The 19,668-nt window shown below is 36.0% G+C and overlaps 1 protein-coding gene across 31 annotated transcripts in view; it reads left to right on the forward strand.

The window, feature by feature from the left end:
• The window catches only part of HDAC9 (histone deacetylase 9), a 939,894-nt gene that overhangs the window by 410,609 nt on the left and 509,617 nt on the right, over positions 1–19,668 (forward strand). For 2 of the 31 annotated variants that reach the window (XM_045053241.1, XM_045053240.1), the window contains exon 3: positions 18,216–18,318. The exons of the other annotated variants lie outside the window; for them this stretch is intronic. In XM_045053241.1, the coding sequence (XP_044909176.1) occupies positions 18,300–18,318 (19 nt within the window). In that variant the 5' untranslated portion in view covers positions 18,216–18,299. The remainder of the gene's footprint in view (positions 1–18,215; positions 18,319–19,668) is intronic. 31 annotated transcript variants of the gene reach the window in all.

Consider the following 19,668-nt stretch of genomic DNA (forward strand, 5'->3'; position numbering starts at 1 on the left):
GTCAGCTTAATAGGGCACAGGAATGAGTATGTGCCAGTGTTAAGTCCATGACTTTGCCAATTCTGTTTTCTCATCATTGTGAGTCCATGGTAAGTTTCTAACTGCTATAATAATTGTATTGAGGTGGTACAAATCAAGTTTGGTCAGCTTTGGATTTAGAAGTTTCTCATTCTTATATTAAATATTATTAAGAATTTGTTCGAGTAAATGTCCAAAGGTTATAATTTTTGGAGCTATACAAATTAAGTTACTTGGAATCATCTGTTTTCTTTCCTGAAAGGTAAACATAAAAATGTTAGAAAAAATATTTGGATATTAACCTAACCTAAATTGTGTACAGTAAGAAGGAAAATAATATAAATAATCTCTGGCAAGAAATAATTAAACATAATAAAAACAATGCTTTGGGGCGCCTACATGGTTTAGTTGGTTAAACCTTGGACTCTTGGTTTTGGCTCGGGTCGTAATCTCACAGTTCATGGGTTCAAGCCCCACATCTGGCTCTGTGCTGGCAGTGCAGATCCTGCTTGGGATTCTCTCTTCCTCTCTCTCTGCCCCTCACCCACTTGTGTGTGCGCGCTCTCTCTCTCTCTCTCTCTGTCTCAAAAAATAAATATACTTAAAAAAAACAATGCTCCTAATATTAAATCACTTCTTTCAGATTTTAATCAAGAGTCAACTCTCAGTGTCTATTATCCCAATAAATAAATGGAAATTCTGCCATATCATTGGCCTGGAAAGATCAGTGGTCTTTTTTTTTTTTTCTGCAGCAGATAGTATTAAACCTGAATATGAATATAAATCTAGAAAACATTTTGTAAATTCATTCTAGAAAACTTCATTAGTTTTTAGATGACTAGAAAGCTTTGTGGACATGGGAGAGAACATATTTCTATTTGATTATCTACTACCCAGTCACCTTCCTTGGGCACTGAACCAATATGTAGTAGAAATTTTCTTTATGCTTCCCCAATAATGTATGTGTGAACCATTTTTCACACATACTTGCCATCATTGGATATTGTTAGACTTTAGATATTTTGGCCAAGCTGAAAGATGAAAAATGGCACAGTATTACTTTTTTATGGTAATTTTTCTGATTACTAGTGGAGCTTAATGTTTTCATATGGTATTAGCTATTTGGGTTTTCTTTTATAGAGAGAGAATTCCATGAATGAAAGAATGGTTAAAGGAAAAAAGTCTATCAGTGAATGTCACCCTGTTAACAGATTAAATGAAAAAATAATATGATCATCTCATTAGAGAAAAACATTGAGTAAAATCCAGTGCCCTTCCAGGATAGAAACTCCTCATAAACTAAGAATAGTTTATGATAGTAGGCATTATCAAACAAAGCCTTATCTGAAATTTTATTTTTGCTTGTAAAAGTAAAACACATTTTCTTTAGTGTCAGGAAGTTTATCTTTGGAGATCCTAATCAAGACATGAGCATTCAATAAGATGTGTAAAAACCTGAAAGGAAAAGGAATTAATCCAACTAATAAAGAGTTCAGTTATTTAATCCACCCACCCCCTCACTTCCACTCTGGTAACCATCAGTTTGTTCTCTATAGTCTGTTTCTTGGTTTGCCTTCCTCTCTTTTTTCTCCTTCACTCATTTGTTTTCTCAAATTCCTCATATGAGTGAAATCATATGGTATTTATTTTTCCCTGATTTATTTCACTTAGCATAATACTCTCTAGCTCCATCCATGTCATTGCAAATGGCAAGATTTCATTCTTTGTGTGTGTGTGTGTGTACGTGTGTGTGTGTGTATATATATATACATATATATGTGTATATATACATATATATATATATATACACACACACACACACACATGTACACACACACACATTATATATATATTATATATATCCATTCATCAGTTGGTAGACATTTGGGCTGTTTCCATAGCTTGGCTATTGTAGATAATACTGCTCTAAATATTGGGGTGCATATATCGCTTTGAATTATTATTTTTGTATACTTCAGGTAAATACCTAGTACTGTAATTGCTGTATTGTAGTTCTATTTTTAACTTTTTGAGGAACCTCCGAACTGTTTTTCAGAGTGGCTGTTCTAGTTGGCATTCCCACCAATGGTACAGAAGGATTTCCCTTTCTCCACAGCCTCACCAACACCTGTTGTTTCTTGTGTTGTTGATTTTAGCCATTCTGACAGATGTGAGGTGATATTTCATTACAGTTTTGATTTGTATTTTCCTGATGATGAATGATGTTGCACATCTTTTCATGTGTCTGTTGGCCATCTATGTGTCTTCTTTGGAGAAATAGGTGATACAGATTAAGGAGTGCACTTGTTGTGATGAGCCCTGGGTGTTGCTTGGAAGTGTTGAATTACTAAGTTGTACACCTGAAACTAATATTACATTGTATGTGAACTAACTGGAGTTTAAATTTTTAAAAAAAATTTAATTAAAAATACGAATTCAGTTAAGATTGCTTATTACAAGGTCAGCATAAAACATAAAGAGTTAAAAAGATTACACAAAATGGGGTGCCTGGGTGGCTCAATCAGTTAAGCATCTGACTTTGGCTCAGGTCATGATCTTGCGTGATCTTTGTGAGTTCTAGCCCTGTGTCAGGCTCTGAGCTCTCCACACAGAGGCTGGAGCCTGCTTCAGGCTGTCTCCCCTTCTTTCTGCCCCTCCCATGCTCATGCTGTCTCTGTTTCTCAATAATAAGTAAACATTAAAAAATTTTTTAAAAAAAGATTACACAAAAGGTAATAAAAGATGATATTATTTACAATACCAGTTGAAGCCTTTGTGGAGAAATTGATAAAATTATTGAAGAACAAATAAGAAAACTTAAATAAATTTGAGAGTTGCTGTGTTCATAAATAGGAAGACTGCATCTTTAAAAAATCATTTATTCTCAAATCAGTCTATAAATTTCTTTGTTATTAAAACAGCTGAGGTGCCTGGATGGCTCATTCAGTTAAGCAGCCAACTTCAGCTCAGGTCATGATCTTGCGGTTTGTGGGTTTGAGCCCCACGTTGGCTCTGTGCTGACAGCCCGCTTTGGATTCTGTGTGTATGTGTCTCTCTCTCTGCCCCTCCCTTGTTTACACTCTGTCTCTGTCTCTCTCTCTCTCTCAAAAATAAATAAACATGAAAAAATAAAAAGGAAAAAAAAAATAAAACAGCCAACTTTCTTTAAGAGATAGATAACTCATAGGGGCGCCTGGGTGGCTTGGTCGGTTAAGTGTCAGACTTCGGCTCAGGTCATGATCTCACGGTCCGTGAATTCGAGCCCCGCGTCGGGCTCTGTGCTGACAGCTCAGAGCCTGGAGCCTGTTTCAGATTCTGTGTCTCCCTCTCTCTCTGCTCCTCCCCTGTTCATGCTCTGTCTCTCTCTGTCTCAAAAATAAATAAACGTTAAAAAAAAAAAGAGATAGATAACTCATGCATGATACAAAAATCAAATGTACTAAATGGTATTACATAGTAAATAGTAAATCTCACTTTCACACCAGCTCAACCAATATATTAACAATGATTGGTTGGTTGGGCAAGGGACACAGACAAATAGATCAAAGGACCAGAATACAGTGTTATTTTTAATACCTTTTTATATTCCAGAATTTGCATCACATAAAATGGTCAAGGGACATACTATTATTAATTAAATGTTTTGGGAAGAATTAATATATTCAGTTTGTAAACTCATAATCAAATGATGTACTCAAATATCTATTTTTATAATACCACTGTTAGTCAATTGGACAGGTTACTAGTTAAACTTCTCCCAGGCTGATGTATAGTAAATGCAGAGTCTTGCATTTTGTGGAGGGATGAAGAGGAGTTTTTCAGAAGTATGGGAAGGATTTTAGTTAAGTTTAACTAAATTTAGGTGACCAAAGTACTCAATATTTATATAGCTCACCAATTTTCAAAAGACAGTTTGAGACTGATTTAAAAAAAATTTTAATTTTTTATTTATTTTTGAGAGACAGAAACAGAGCACGAGCAGGGGAGGGGGAGAGAAAGGGGGAGACACAGAATCCGAAGCAGGCTCTAGGTTCTGAGCTGTCAGCACAGAGAGAGCCCAACGCAAGGCCATAACTCACAAACCTTGAGATCATGGCCCGAGCCGAAGTCGGTCACTTAACCGACTGAGCCAACAAGGTACCCCAAGATTGATTTAAATAAAAGATTCAGATTGAAGGGTACTGTTGAGTGAAATAGAGGGTGATAATTAAGTCAAGGAAGAAAGGTAGATACTCTACCCTAAAGCCTCACAAAATACCAGTTGGTGCCTAAAACCACCAATGAGGAAATAACTTTTAAGCTGACGGCTGAGTGACTAGAAAAGCCCAGCCATGTAAAGAAAAGGCATTCCAGGTAAGAGGAACACCAGTGCAAATACCCATAAGTCCAAGATATATTTGGGCTGTTTTCAGAATAAAGGCTAATGTAGTCACACAGAATTTTCAACAAAACAGAGGTAAAAAAATTAATAGTTAGGCAGGGACCGTTTGAATATTGTGTCCAAATTGCCTTTTCTGGTAGTTTGTCTCTAGAAAGCGCTATGCCAGTGCTAAAGGAAGAGAATGTTCTTTACCTTTTAATTTTTCCATGGGTACCAGAAATATGCTGAATGTAATTCTAATCCCACTGCATGCAACAACCATTTAAATATTGCATGGCGAATGAATGAATGAATGAATGAATGAATGAATGAATGAATAACTAAATAAATAAATATTGCATGGGATTGTAGATGTGATAGCAGGAAAACTCAGTACATCTGTTTATATGTTCATTCATATTTTTATGAACCTAGTAATAGCATGTAAAAGAGTTCAGGGATAATGAAATTGATTAAGAAACAATAGCCTCCAGTCTCATGGAGCTGTATCTTATGGGGGTTTAGCTCAGGGTCTGCCATTGTGTGAAAGTAGATAATTTAGTTGTCTTGGCATCTATTAACCATGAGAGGGGTTGCCTAGATTAACTATTAAGGTCCCTACCAGCTTTAAAAATATCAGAGAATCACCTTTTTCCTTACCTGAAGCAGATCAGGTCACAGCACTATCTTTGTTGTATAACAAAAGTAACTTTGATTGAATAAGAAAATTGCCACAGTAATGTGTTAGTCCAGTACTATTAGTTTATAGGACTACACATTTTGGGCTTAGGAGCTCATTCTGCTCTAGTTTGTATAACTTTCTTCTGAAGTTTGTGCTAGTGCCTGACTGGTTTTGAATGTCTTACCGATTCACAAAATCATCGGTCAGACCTGTTTACAAAAAACTATTCAGTAATTGTTTTGACTTACCTCGTTAGTTTGATACTTTGAAGTAATAAGTACAATCCCCTCCTCTTTCTTTTGTGTGCATGTGCTATATGTGTGTGTACATACGTAATTGTGTGTGTACATACATAATGCATGTATTAATTATAATTGAATTATTTTTGTTTCCTCGTAGCAAGAGTTATGGTATTTTTCTACTAGTAGTAGAAAACAGAAGGAAAAATACTACTACGTACTAACCTCTTGTAGCTTAAAACCAGATATTATTTGTTTCCATTTTAGTCATGAAGATTATCATTTTACTGTTAATCAGAAATATAAAGCTTTATCATCAGTGTTATTTTTTTTTCTTCCTATCTCTTTGCCCAGTTGACTACATTTGAGTTTTCTAGATCTTTGGAACTGCATTTCACTTTTAAAAAGTAGGTGTTATTTTGGACTAATAAATACAGCAGAAATTCATTTAAATAGCCCTGTAACAAATTATTATAAAGAAGCAGAAAGTTTATTCACATATCTTACTAAATATCACTACTCAATATATGTAATTTCTGCAAGTTAGTGGTTAAATTGATAAGAAATCATTTCCACCTATCTTTTTTTCCAACAATATATTTAAATCAAAATATTTATCTTTGTCAAAACAGTAAGTTGGAGTAAGCACTACAATGTTCTTAGGAATTTTTTTATTCATAAGTTTTTCTAAACCTCAGTTTTATAGTTAATATTTTTAGAATTTAGAAAGTGAGAGAGACTGTATTGGTTATTGGTTCTAGAATCTTATTTTATTGGGTTTTACACCTACTCTGGGTGATATTTAAATGATGCCAAAGCTACATGTTGCAATCAAGATAACAACAGTATTTTTTTCCTTCTTTCTCATTCCAATCTTTTGAAATGCAATGCATGGAAATTTTTCTTTCATATGTTAAGTGTATCTCATTGCTGAATATAGTGTGCCTTACTGAAGTATTCACTTCTTTGCCAAAAACACATCAGTCATTCACAAATATTCAGTACTCTGAGAATGAAAATTTTTTTAGCTTCTTGGGTAGTTGGTGAAAGCCAGTTTGCAAAGATTTCTAACTCCATGGTGTTAGACATTATTATGTGGAATCTAAGGCTTAAGTATTAACAGTGCATGAGGTAGAATTCTATATACACTGGAATCTATGAGCTACAATATTCTAGACTGAGAGTGATAGCCAGTTAATAGATTGGTGATAATTAGTCTTTTTTGTCTTGTGGATGAGATAAAAATGCATTATGATTTTGGAGAACAAAATTGGTTCTATCCCAGAAATATTCATTAATATCTAAGAAAATATCTGTAAGATAAAAATAAAATTTCTGAATTAATTAAAACATGGAAATTCATATAAACAAACCTAAGACGTTGATAATAATTGCTGTAATAATTGCTCATAAATGTTTGGGGATGACTAGGGGTGCCCGGGTGGCTCAGCTGGTTAAGCGTCCAACTCTTGATTTGGGCTCAGGTCATGATTTCATGGTTCCTGAGATTGAGTCCCATGTTGGGCTCTGTGCTGATAGTGCAGAGCCTGCTTGGGATTCTCTCTCTTCCCTCTCTCAAAACAAACATTTTAAGAAAATGTTTGTGGGATGACTGAATGAATGAATTGAAAATCACTTACAATAGCTGATATTTAAACTGCATATGTACCTTTATACTTTGTATGTTTCTAGGCCCATTACATTGGGTTATCTAGGCATAAAGATATATAAAGAATATATTTAAAGGCAGTATTTGATTTGAAAAAAGTAAGGAAGATCTTCACTTTCTTTGTTATGATACTTTTATTAAGGGCATAATATTTTTTATGAATATTAACTATGTCATACTTCGAATAGGGAATTCCTTCAATGACTAAGGTTTGAACAGCTGTTTCCTTCAGACAAAATGGCATTTTCCTTTAAATTTTTCATCCACTTGTAGGCCTCTTTCTAGTGGACTACATTCTGGCATCCTAATTCGTTATGTGTACTATAGTTAGGAAATAAAAAAGCAAATGATTGAGCTTGTTACTTTGGTTTTTAAAGTAAGCGTCAAAAGACCCTTAGGAAGGGTTTCTTCTGTTAATATATATTCATTTAAGTTCATATCTGTAGAAAATAAAGTTTGGCCAATAAAAGGCCAAATGCTTGAGTCTTTCTTATGTTCTGGATTGCTGAAGTTATTACAGTATCTTTCACAAAAGAAAATGTTACCTTATAATCCTACTCAATATCGTATTTACCTGAAAACACTAACAGGAAAAACCCAACTGAACCTTCTTCTACCCCTTTTAGAAAATAGCCCTAAAGCTGTTTCAAAGGTAACATAGCTACAAGAAAAGAAAAGAAAAGAAAATAGCCCTAAAGAGTGTTCTTAGGTATGTCAAATTTAAATTCTAGGATAATGGTAAATTGAACATCTCATATGACTTAGCTAAAAAAGTCAAACATCTTCTGGCATAATAGTAAAAAATTTATATAGAAAGATTACTTTAAAGGACCAATATCTGATACTAGACTCTCTGAAAAAAACTCAGCCAGCATTCTTTATAAATTTTTATTTTTCTTTAAATAAACATGAATTATAGTCTAATTCCTAATTTCTTGGCTCAAAACTGGCAATCTCACACATTGAAAAAATCACTTTCTAATGTCTAAAGACAAACACATTTGGAAAGGTTATATAGAGTGCCAGGCACTTATGGGCGTTGATGTCAATTGAGGGGCTTCACCTTATGACTGCCTCATTTCACTGCTTTCCACCTGACCATTTCCTCTTCTTCTCCTTCTCCTTCTCCTTCTCCTTCTCCTTCTCCGTTTCCGTCTCCTCCTCCTCCTCCTCTTCCTCCTCCTTCTCCTCCTCTTCCTCCTCCTTCTCCTCCTCTTCCTCCTCCTTCTCCTCCTCTTCCTCCTCCTTCTCCTCCTCTTCCTCCTCCTTCTCCTCCTCTTCCTCCTCCTTCTCCTCCTCTTCCTCCTCCTTCTCCTCCTCTTCCTCCTCCTTCTCCTCCTCTTCCTCCTCCTTCTCCTCCTCTTCCTCCTCCTTCTCCTCCTCTTCCTCCTCCTTCTCCTCCTCTTCCTCCTCCTCCTCCTCCTTCTCCTCCTCCTCCTTTTCCTTCTCCTTCTTTTTCTTCTCTCTTCCTCTCTCTCTCTCTCTCTCTCTCTCTCTCTCTCTCTCTCTCTGTCTCTTTCTTTCCAGCATCTCTTAAGTATCTCTTAGTTTCTGTGATTCAGGAGTCCAGACGTGGGCTAGCTGGGTCCTCAGGACTCACAAGGCTGAAATCAATGTGTTGGCTGTGACTGTGTCCTCATCTGGATATTGGAGTCCTTTACAAGATCATTCATGTTGTCAGCAGAATTCGGTTTCTTGTGGTTGCAGTACTGAGGGCCCTGGTTTTTTGTTGGCTATGGGATAGATTGATTTTTTACCTCGTAGAGTCTACTCTCAGGTGCTTCCATGTTGCCCCCTCCACCTCAGCAATGAATCCTTCTTAAGCTTCAGACTTCTCTGATTTCATATTCTACCAGCCAGAGAAAACTCTCTTCTTTTAAAGAGTCCCATATAATTAAGTTAGTCCCACTTGGAAAATCTCTCTATCTTAAAGTCAAATAATTACTAATCTTAACTATGTCTACAAATTCCATTGCCAGGTAACCTAACATAATCATGAATACCGGATGGGGAATATGTCATGTGAATATCTTACAATTCTGCCTTCCACAGTAATTTTTTTAAAGTTTTTATTATCGTATATCCTTCTGGCATAATCTCATCCCCTACTCAGCTTCAGATCAGCTTCAGGTACCAGCTCTGTGCTGATAACTCACAAATCTCTAGCTCAAACCCCAGCTTCACTCCTAAGCCTTTAGACCTATATCAACAACTTCCACTGTCAATTTGGAGGTTTCATGGATACCTTATTTTAGAGATTGGAAAATGAATCACCTGCTGGTTTGTATGAGTGATAAAAATTCTAAGAATGTATTATGAAAATGAGTTCCAGGGATGTTATATTTCCTCACTACTCTCCACTTGTAAGTTGATAAGAACATGATTGCTTGTGTGATGTTATGCAAGAACCCAGAACTTTGGGAATGAAAGAACTAAAAGTAAGTTCCTTAGATTCAGAGATTGCTTAGAGTCCTTTCCTCCTTTCCATTTCTCCTCTCTGCCACTCTCAGAGTCTAGCACAGCTACTTTCATAGTTCTTTCGTACATTTGTTCTAAAGAATTAGCTACTACATATTATGCATTATGTACTGCTTTGGGTGTTCTCTTGTTTTCATCCAGGTTTTTCTCACTGCTGATTTGATCATTTGTCCACCTTTAGGGACAAAACCTTGCAGGTAGGGGAGTACAAGTAAAGCCAAAGTTTTCTTCATTAAAGAAGAGGCCTTTATTCCCCTTTTCTTCCATTTCTCCCATCTGTTTTCTGCCAGGATTATGACAGCAAAGTGGAAAGTGGGCTTCTAATGCAAATTTGACAAGAAACAGGGCATTGAGGACAAGAATCTTCTTTAACATGCTAAGGAACTCCTGACTATACTTCTGAAGTAGTCTTTGGGATGACAGCTCATCTGGCTAAAGTACAAGTTTTTGTTTTAAAAATACGAATGATCCTCTTCATTTTCTTTTCTCAGTCTTCATACTCACATGCTCACATTTAGAGTGTTATATAGTATGCACACATATTTTTCATTGTTTTCCCTTTTGAAATAACATGAGAAAATTTCACCATTGACAAATAATCACATGCTTTATATGTTTTGTTTTTAATTTTTTTTAAGTTTATTTATTTTTGAGACAGAGAGAGACAGAGCATGAACGGGGGAGGGTCAGAGAGAGAGGGAGACACAGAATCGGAAGCATGCTCCAGGCTCTGAGCCATCAGCCCAGAGCCCGACATGGGACTTGAACCCACGGACCGCGAGATCGTGACCTGGCTGAAGTCGGACGCTCAACCGACTGAGCCACCCAGGCGACCCGCTTTATATGTTTTAATTGGGCATTTAAAAGGGCATTATTTGGGATGCCTGGGTGGCTCAGTCGTTTGAGCATCCAGGTTTGGCTCAGGTCATGATCTCACGGTTTGTGAGTTTGAGCCCCGCGTCGGGTTCTGGGCTCACAGCTCAGAGATTGGAGCCTGTTTCAGATTCTGTGTCTCCCTCTCTCTGTGCTCCTCCCCTGCTCGTGCTGTCTCTGTATCTCAAAAATAAATAAATAAACATTAAAAAATGTTTAAAGGGCATTATTTGTATTCACATAATCACTCATCTACTGGTTTACTGTCTCCCACTGTGGTTGACTTTCTTGGGATTAGTCTTTTCTAACTATACTGGCTTCTATTAATGATTCACTTATTCAGAAACCTTTTCAGTAGGAACCAAACTCAGGAGCTTAAATGAACCAAAAAGTACCAGGAGAGGCTCAGGGATCCATCACTGGGCTTTAGGTACTCCTGAATCCTATGAAATTGTCCACACACTAATGTATTTGTGTACGTGTGCATTTTTCTTAGGGTACTAGCCATTCTTTGTCTAATTCTCAAAGAAACGTGTAACCCCAGAAATGTAAGTGATCATTTTTAAGCATGATACCAAATTTGGCTATTTGGGTTCTCAAACCTGAGATCAGAAGGCACACATTAAAGGTACAGGGAGGGTACCACAGCTAAGCCTACCCACAGCCACAGTGCACAACAGCAAGCAAGAAGAACCCACTCACAAACATATATTAGAAAAGTAGAGCTAGAACTAAAACCAAAAGAGCAGCCTAATTTCATAAGGGCCAACCATTGTGCATAACAAGCCCTAAGGGAACCACCAAGTCACAAAGCAGTGGCTGATAGGCCCAGGGATGGACCTGTGTTCTCCATATTGTGGGCATCTTTAAAAGCAGGGCTATATCTAATCAATTTTGAAAAGAGTCCCTTGAAACAGTAAAATGACATTTAAAATATACTTTAAGAGAGAAGCTTCAGCCATCTGAAATGCTTATTCCCATATTAATTAAAATAGATATATGAGTTTATGGGATGTATCTCCTGCCCAGTAAAGCTATTTTATTATGGAGAATGAATCTTTACATCCAAAAGCCCAGTGCTTTGTTTATTAATTTTATACACATTTCTCTTAAGTGACTGAGAAATTCTTTTTGTAGAATAAACCTAAAGCTTGGTTTTATAAGGCCCTCCTTCACAGACCAAAATGAAAAAGATGCTAGCAGAAACTATAGTTTAGATATTATGCCTTGGGAGAACTATTTCTATTTATATTAATGAGCTTATGAGTGAGGTCATCACAACTCATTCTAGGAAAGATCTCTGTCAGTGTAATCCTATCTAGAGAGAGTTTAAACAAGAGTAATGTTTGACTTGGCATTCTAAGTCAGAAACAAGTTACATGACAAATGATGCCACTATTTTTCACTAAATGACAAACAGATGGAAAAGAGTTACCATGTATCAAACATTCAAAAGGTTAATATCTGTAAAGTGCAAATACAATACCAGTAACTCAATAGAAAGATGGTCAAACGTATGAAGAACACATTCAAAGAGAAAGAACCAAAAATAGCCAATAAATAAATGAGTAGATGATCATTCTCAGTCATGATTAAAACATCAATGAGGTGCTATTTTTTCATCCATTATATTAGTGAAAATAAAAAGACTTCTAGTACACAGTGTTAATTCAGGCTGGAAGGAAGGGGCACCATCATGTACAAGTGGAAAAGCATGCTGATGAAATTTTGGAAAATCACAAATTGTAGTACTATCAAAATTTAAACTGTACATATGCTGCAGTCCAATAATTCCTTGTAAATGCAATACCAAAATGCTTAAGCAAATGTACAAGCATTTGTGTACTAGGATATTTATTTATTTATTTATTTGCAGCATTATTTATAGTGATAAAAAGTTGAAGGTAGTTTAGGTATTGGACAATATAAAAATCAATTGCCATAATCCATACTCTGAAATGCTATATAGTCAGTACGATTAATAAGTAATGTCTAAATATATTAACATGGAAGAATGGATTATATATTGAGTGGGAAAACATCCCCAATATGTAACTATATACATGAGGATGGTAAACTCAATAGATCTATGATGATGTTGTCATGTTGTTGTTGTAGGAGCAATAGAAAAGTAGTAAATAAGAATATTTTAATCTAAAGACAAAAAAGCTAGAATGAAAAATAACAAATAGAAATGGTTAGGGCTACAGTATAAATTTAAAACAAAAAAGCATTTTGATGTCAGTGTGTTAACTTAAAGTTGAAAGTATTCATACATTTGTTTCAGTAATAAGATTGAGTATACATTTCTCTGAGAACTTTTTTGTATAGATCAAAATACTAAAGTAACGATGCATTTTTTATTTTCATTCTGAAGACTGTCTCTTGCAGATAATTTTTATTTACAGTTTATTATACTGTCCTGTTCTTCCTTCTTTACCTTAGATAGCACTCATAATTATAGAAGTGGGTTACCTGTTACTTGCAGAAATGTCATTCACTATTAATATCACTTTGCAACACAGAAATTTTTTTAGCATAATTAGAGGCAACCAGTCTGCTTAAATAGAGTTGGTTAATTAAGTTATAAAATTCTGAGGGAATATGATGAACTAAGTAGACATGTGTAGTTAGAGCTTTCTGTTCTGCTTTTTATCAAATGTTTCTGGCACCTGGTTTTCTCAACTGTCCTTCTGTTGAATATGGTTTTCAAATTGATGTTAGGAAGAGTCCGTAGTACTTTCTGGACAAGTAAGCTCTTCATTTGTAGAGTGATGATATGTCAACACAAATTTTCCAAAATAACAGTCCTACTACCCTCAGTGTCTTGGAAAGAGTTACTTGATACCCAGAGAGTGGAGTACAACTAGCCTAGAGGCTTGGTCTGACACCAAGCAAGAAGGTTTATGAAAGAAGATAGCCCAGAGAGCTGGAGCCCTGCTCTGCTGTGTCGACATGTCTAGAGCTCAGAATAAAATTGAGTTTCCTGCTTTAGCCATAGCTGGGTCTTAAAATAACCTGAAGAAATTATAGTTCTGATTACATAGAAAGTGAAGGACTTAGAACATTCTCCTAATAAAGCCATGAGAATGACACAGAGCTTAGTCATCAGCAGTCCTTCCCTAACAGGCATTTTAGAGAGAAAAATAGAGCTTTGAAATTGGATAATTTGATTTGAAATCCTGCCTAATTATTTTAAGAATGCAGAAAACCTTTCTTTTTGGCCAAAAAAATAATGATCTGGAATCCAATTATGAAAGAACAGGCTTTTAAAATGTTTGATATCTCCAGTAATGGAAAAAAAAATCATGTCTTCAAAATTACATTCTGCTGGAAATCTCATTCTTGGATGTCTTGCTTTTTGCATTTTGAATGGAGGAATTTAATGTAATTTCCTTTTGGAAACATGGCATTGGAAAAATTAGATGGGATGTTTGATTCTGTGTTGGATGCTATCTACTAGGGTACAGATTTTAAGAGCAAACACTTCTAGTTTCATTTTAATTCCCAAAGGGAAATATCTGACTTAACCAGATGCCTTGAGATTTGTCACAACATAGATTGTTTACATGGAATCAGTGCCCAGCTATACGTGTATTTGATTAGCACACCACGAATAAAATAAACAAAGTGGATAAAGCCTCTAATAACTCCAATTTTAAAAATTATTGCTATTGGTTTTCCTGGTAATATGCTATTCTGAAAGACATTTATTGCCACACTGTCTCACCATGTTTAATCATGTGTTATTGCTTTCTCTGGATACCGTTGATACACACTGTATTGGCATCGGTGCCATATAAATAATATGACTGATCATAAACAACGGTCTAGGATTTACAATTTTTAGAAAAAGGATAATAAAATCAGTTAAAGCGAATCTTTATTAAGATACTTAACTTTTTTACTTATAAATTAAAAGATAGACCTTTAATTAATAAAACTTTTTGATAGGTTTTCTCAAATGGTTCCAGTTATTTTTTCTACAAAGTTAGCTGGACCTTCACAGGATTTGTCTATTTTACATGGAACTTAAATTTAACTAAGTCTTAGCAAAGTGCCTTGAAAGAGGAAGTTGAATAAACATTTGTTGAAAGGAAAAATGAGTTATTGAAATATTGTGTCTTCTATTATCATTCTCGAGAAATGGTGGTGAGACAGCTTAGTAAAAGTGACTAACAACTACGTATATATGAACACAGGATGTAAGTCTCCAAGGTAATCAAGACCATCAGGAGGATGTTAGACCAAAATTAACACCGAGAGAAATGTGTTATGCATATATTACAGCCCACGTGTGGAAATCTGTTCATTTATAGAGAGATTGCTTCTCTGTGAATGGCTAAGTCGTCTCTTCCAAGCACAAAAAACTCTTAGGGCCATTCAGAAGTAAGAGCCACACACCGAAAGATTTTAAATCATCAAGTGTCTGATTAGTAAATACATCTTTAGATATAGGGATAGAAATTTTATTAGAGTTATATGAATGTGGAGGACTCTGGGGGTGAGGGTCCAGGCTGGCAGACTCTGAGGAGCCAGAATCTTCTAACAGTATACTCAGAGCACACTCCCAGCAATCTGGCCACATTTTCATTTCTTCTCTTGATGCTGAGGATTGATCATTTATTCCTAGTCACATTCTTCCCAGACCTGCAACTGGTTAGGACATAGTATCTTAGCTTTCATTCAGATACATCATAGAGCTCATTTGCTAATAGTGAAATGAGAAACAGGCAGGTTACAAACAAACAAACAAACATACAAAATGGGTCTGTCTTATTTCTTGCTCCATCTTTTTAGACTTTCTAGGGGCAGCAATTGAAGTGGGGTCAAGATTGTGTCTTACAACGTAATAATATCCCGTGAGTATCAAGTGCTATGAACTTTCAATGAATGATATTTCATTTGTTCCTCTTTAGAACCCTCTTTGTAGGTGGTGGGAAAAAGAGTGAGGAAACTGAGCTTATAGAGGCTCGACAGCTTAAATCAAGAAGCATCAATGGATGCCCACTGAATTTATTCCAAAGTGGATGTTGCCATGTCTTGCTTCAGAGCACACTGTCTAGAGTTTAGGAAAATGGCACAGTAAACAGAGCTCAATAGGTGCCAAAGCCAGGGAATGTGAGATTGGGAAGGCCTGAGAGGCCTTGCAAAGGAGATCACTGAAGGGAAGTTCTGTGTGCTGGAGGATAGTTGGAGGGCTTGATCTATAATGTGGCTGTGGTAGGAGATGAAGATGTAGAATAGGCAGGAGACAGATGATTAAGGCCCTTTAGTTCCATGAGAAGATAGTGGTTACGAACCTCTGAAGGATTTCAAGCAGTAGAGCTGATGATCAGAAATACTTCTTAGAAATGTAACTTTGGTTGTGGTGTCAAGGATGGGATACTACTTAAAATGGGTTGTGTAACTATTATACAGTCCGTTAACTCTTAATTGTAAGCACCTGGGCAGAAACAGTGAGAGGATAATGAGAGGGAACTATAAGGACCGGAAATGGAGAAATCAGAAATTAATGCAAAAATAAGGGGCGGGGGAGGGATCTAGAATGACTCTTCTGTTTCTAGCATTCATGACTGGGTAGATATGATGCCACTCTTCATTCGTTTGACAAGTATTTTTTGAGTGCCATTTATGTACCAGGCATTGTCTAGGTGCCTAAGATAGATGAGGGCACAAAACAAAGTCTTATACACTTGCTCTCATAGAACTTGAAGTCTGTGTGTGTGTGTGTGTGTGTGTGTGTGTGTGTGTGTGCGCGCGCGCGTGCGCGTGTGTGTGTGCGCGCGCGCGCGTGCGTGCGTATGTGTGTATTATTCCCATTGCTTGTCATGCTACCCATCTGGACTGACAGATGTACAGGGGATCCTGGTGGGTAACATTGACCAATTTTTATTGAATGAGGGAAGGAAGGGAGTGAAAAACCTTAAGCAGTGAAAGCATAGAGGCAAAAAGAGTCCAATGGAAACCAGCATCTGGCTGGGCTGGCTATTTTCAGAGTAATCAAATATGAGAGATATGTGGAAATTGGGCCTTGGCGTACACACACAACACACATACATCTACATGTATACATATATTTACATATATAGTGAATATGAGAAGGATGATCCATATGTAATTAACTGCTGTATTGCTTTGAGAACTGAAAGTTAACTATTTCTTATACTTGAAGAAAACCCCAAGTTTGGCAGGGATTTTAAACTCAGAATTACTAGTCCGTTGTAAATTTCAGATGTAGGCTATTGCCTTTTCTTATTTAAGGGAACTGAAATTACCTCAGCCACTTATCTACTTTGGATAGAGCCTGCTATCAGACCTATAGTTGAGAGGAGCTCACTTTCTGTTATTCTTAGTAGTTAGTCTAAGTTAAGGCAAGGACACACTTGTACGAAGGTCGGATTCAGGATAGCAGCATATTATACGTTGTGACTTCAAGATATTTAAATCTAAAGCTAATGGCATGACATTCTTTTATGAAAAGTATTAATGCATATGAAAATAAAGCTCAAGCTTGGAGGAGGAGGAAGATTAAGAAAGGCCTGTCTGTATACTCTCTCTCTGTCTCTCCATGTCTCTTCAGAGATTGAGAGAGAGATTTAGGGAGTGAATTGTAATGAATAGATATGAATTATAACATTGCTGAATGAAATGTTATTATCTCAACACCTGGTTCAAAATGTACATGGAGAGTTTGTCTAAAAGATTTTGGGTAGGAGTTTGTAATAAAACTTGGCATTTCATATATATATGATATGAAATATAGAAAAGTATATATAGAGAGAAGGAAAGTTGTTTTTCTAAATGTAACGTAATACTTTTAATACACTAAGAGATCTTAGGAGACTCCAAAATCATTTCAAGATTTAATAATAGTGATACATTTAACTTTTTAGTTAAAGGTAGGAAAGACTAAATAATCAGCCTGAATCATTATAAGCTAGGAAAGACTAAATAATCAGCCTGAATCAGTAAAGCCTCATAGGTTTACATGTTATAGTGTGCTTCCTCAACTGTTCTCACAGGACAAAAATAACTAATTATTTGATAAATTTAATTTCAGAGCAAATGTGTTGACACATGGAATGACTTAGACAGGGGCCAGATGTAACAGTATATAACAAGTAATACTGGTGGTTTAAAACAAATAACTGATAGAAAAATGTCATCTGGATAGACATTTTAAAGTGACAAAGTACAAAAGGCTTTGATGCTTCTATTCTTTTCCTTCTTGAAATTTCTTAATCACTTTGGTAATCACAGAAGAGAAATCTTTAAGATTGCTGAGTTTAAGTGTTTAGAAAATAAGTCTACTTCTCTCCCGACACCTGTAATCCTATCATTCATTTGCAGTCTTTACAAAAATAATCCATCTGGGTATTACGTAGTGTATGGGATTGCTCTTTGAATATAGGACTGCCATTTCTTTAAGCTAAGTTTGGCCTTGGAGAGCAGAGTAGGATGCCCATTGTCTGGCGTTTGGATTCTTTGGCCTTGTCTCCATCTCTTGGACTGTTTTCCCACAGGTGTCTTTCCCTTGCCGCATATGATTTCTGTTTCACCCGGCTTTAAGTACTAACTGCCAGTGCTGCCTCTCGAGCAGTCCAGGGTGCCTTGCTACCTGAGACGCGATGTCCTGTAGTTACTCTATTTTGTGTCTTTGTGTGTCACCCAGCAGTTGTTCTAGACCAGTTGAAGCTCATGGTTTTAGCTACTATTTTAGGAGTGCACAAAGAACGTTTCCTCAGGAAACCTGCCACCTTCATAGGAAAGGTACACAAAGTGTTTAATTCATCATTATATGAACTTTTGATTATGATATTTTGTTGGAATTATATAGCATTGTTTTTAAGTTACTGTTTGAGAATTCTTGTACCTGAATCATCTTTCCCCTAGAGTGATGCCTAAACCCTCCCACTGACCACTCCCACACCAAAAGAAGCATGCTGTGAACACGGCAAAATAAACTACTAGAGCTCAATGGCCATCACGTATAAAGGTACTAAAATATTTTAAAAGGTGGTATTTTGTGAGCAGTGGAAAATTTGAAACAGGTATTTCAACTGACACATCTTTATTACTACTCTGTATCTACAGCTGAAGACTCAGACTCTGGTAGTTGTAATACAATAGTTGTAAAAGGTAGGAAAAGCCAATTCTTGTCAATGTGTCACCAAACATATTATCAAAGTTAATCTCATAAGGGTATCAGAGGAATTAAAGTTGCCTTTGGGCTCCATGTTATAAGAACTCACTGAAATTCCAAGCTACCTCAGTAGCTGACTACGTACAGCAGCAGGAAGCCTTCAATTAACTACATCAGTTCTATTTGTAGTACAAAGGATCTGTGACTTAGGATAGCCTACATAACTTAAAAAGAAAACGCTCAACTCTATCTTAACAGTATCCTGAAGTACAGCCTGAGAGGAAAGGATACATGGGGTAGGTCAGGAGCATGTAGGATAGTAACTAATTCAAAGGCAATGGGGTCTTAGGTGGAGCTTTAAAAAATGTTCTGTCTAGTCAATAAGAAATTGGGTGAAAATTTCTTTGAAAGAAAGGTAAGCCAGAATGTAGAGCAATGTTCTACATTCTAGAGATTATAACAATAAAAGTCACCAATTTAGTAGAGAAAAAGATGAACTTTTAGAAGAATTGTGGGTTAAAGAATTATTGAGGTTAAATGTACAGATTCACATGGATGTGATAGTGAAAGATCATTTCCCTGTGGTTCTGTCTGGCCGTTTCTAGGACTGTAGTTACGATAAAGAGAGGAACATTAGGAGAAAGGATCAGAGAGCGGTAGTGGTTCCGATATTTTCTTTTACTCTTTGAAACTATAACCTTTACTAATTTTTGGAAAAAAAATTGTTAAAGAGTGGAACTTGCAGGGCTTTTGCAGAATTTTAAAGCTGAATTGATCTACATTTTGCCATCTTTCTTTCCATTTTGCCTCCCCCTTCACCTTTATGGGCTTATGTCTAATGAAGTAAATTCATGTTGTTGAAAAAGAATTTTGAAGCATTGGGAAAATTGTTGGGGATCTCTGGGTAATATCACAAGATTAGATTTAAAAGTTATTGAAAGAAATCTTGTGGCTCAATGAGGAAGGTGTCAGGTTTGTGATAATATTGAAAAAAAATATCTCTGTTGGTTTTCTCTAAATTAGGGTTCAAAATACAAAAGTCATCCTGAGAGTTTTAATTAGGATAAAAAGTCTGATATATTTTACACCAAGCAGTAGTTAGTTTTGGTAAATAAGTTTTAAGGAAAATGTTCAATCAAATTAAAATAAAAATCTTTTATTAAAATAGAAATCTATGAGTTTCCTGTTTAAAATATTCATGTG

Source organism: Felis catus, chromosome A2 (genome assembly GCF_018350175.1).
Source record: "Felis catus isolate Fca126 chromosome A2, F.catus_Fca126_mat1.0, whole genome shotgun sequence".
Classification (NCBI taxonomy): domain Eukaryota; kingdom Metazoa; phylum Chordata; class Mammalia; order Carnivora; family Felidae; genus Felis; species Felis catus.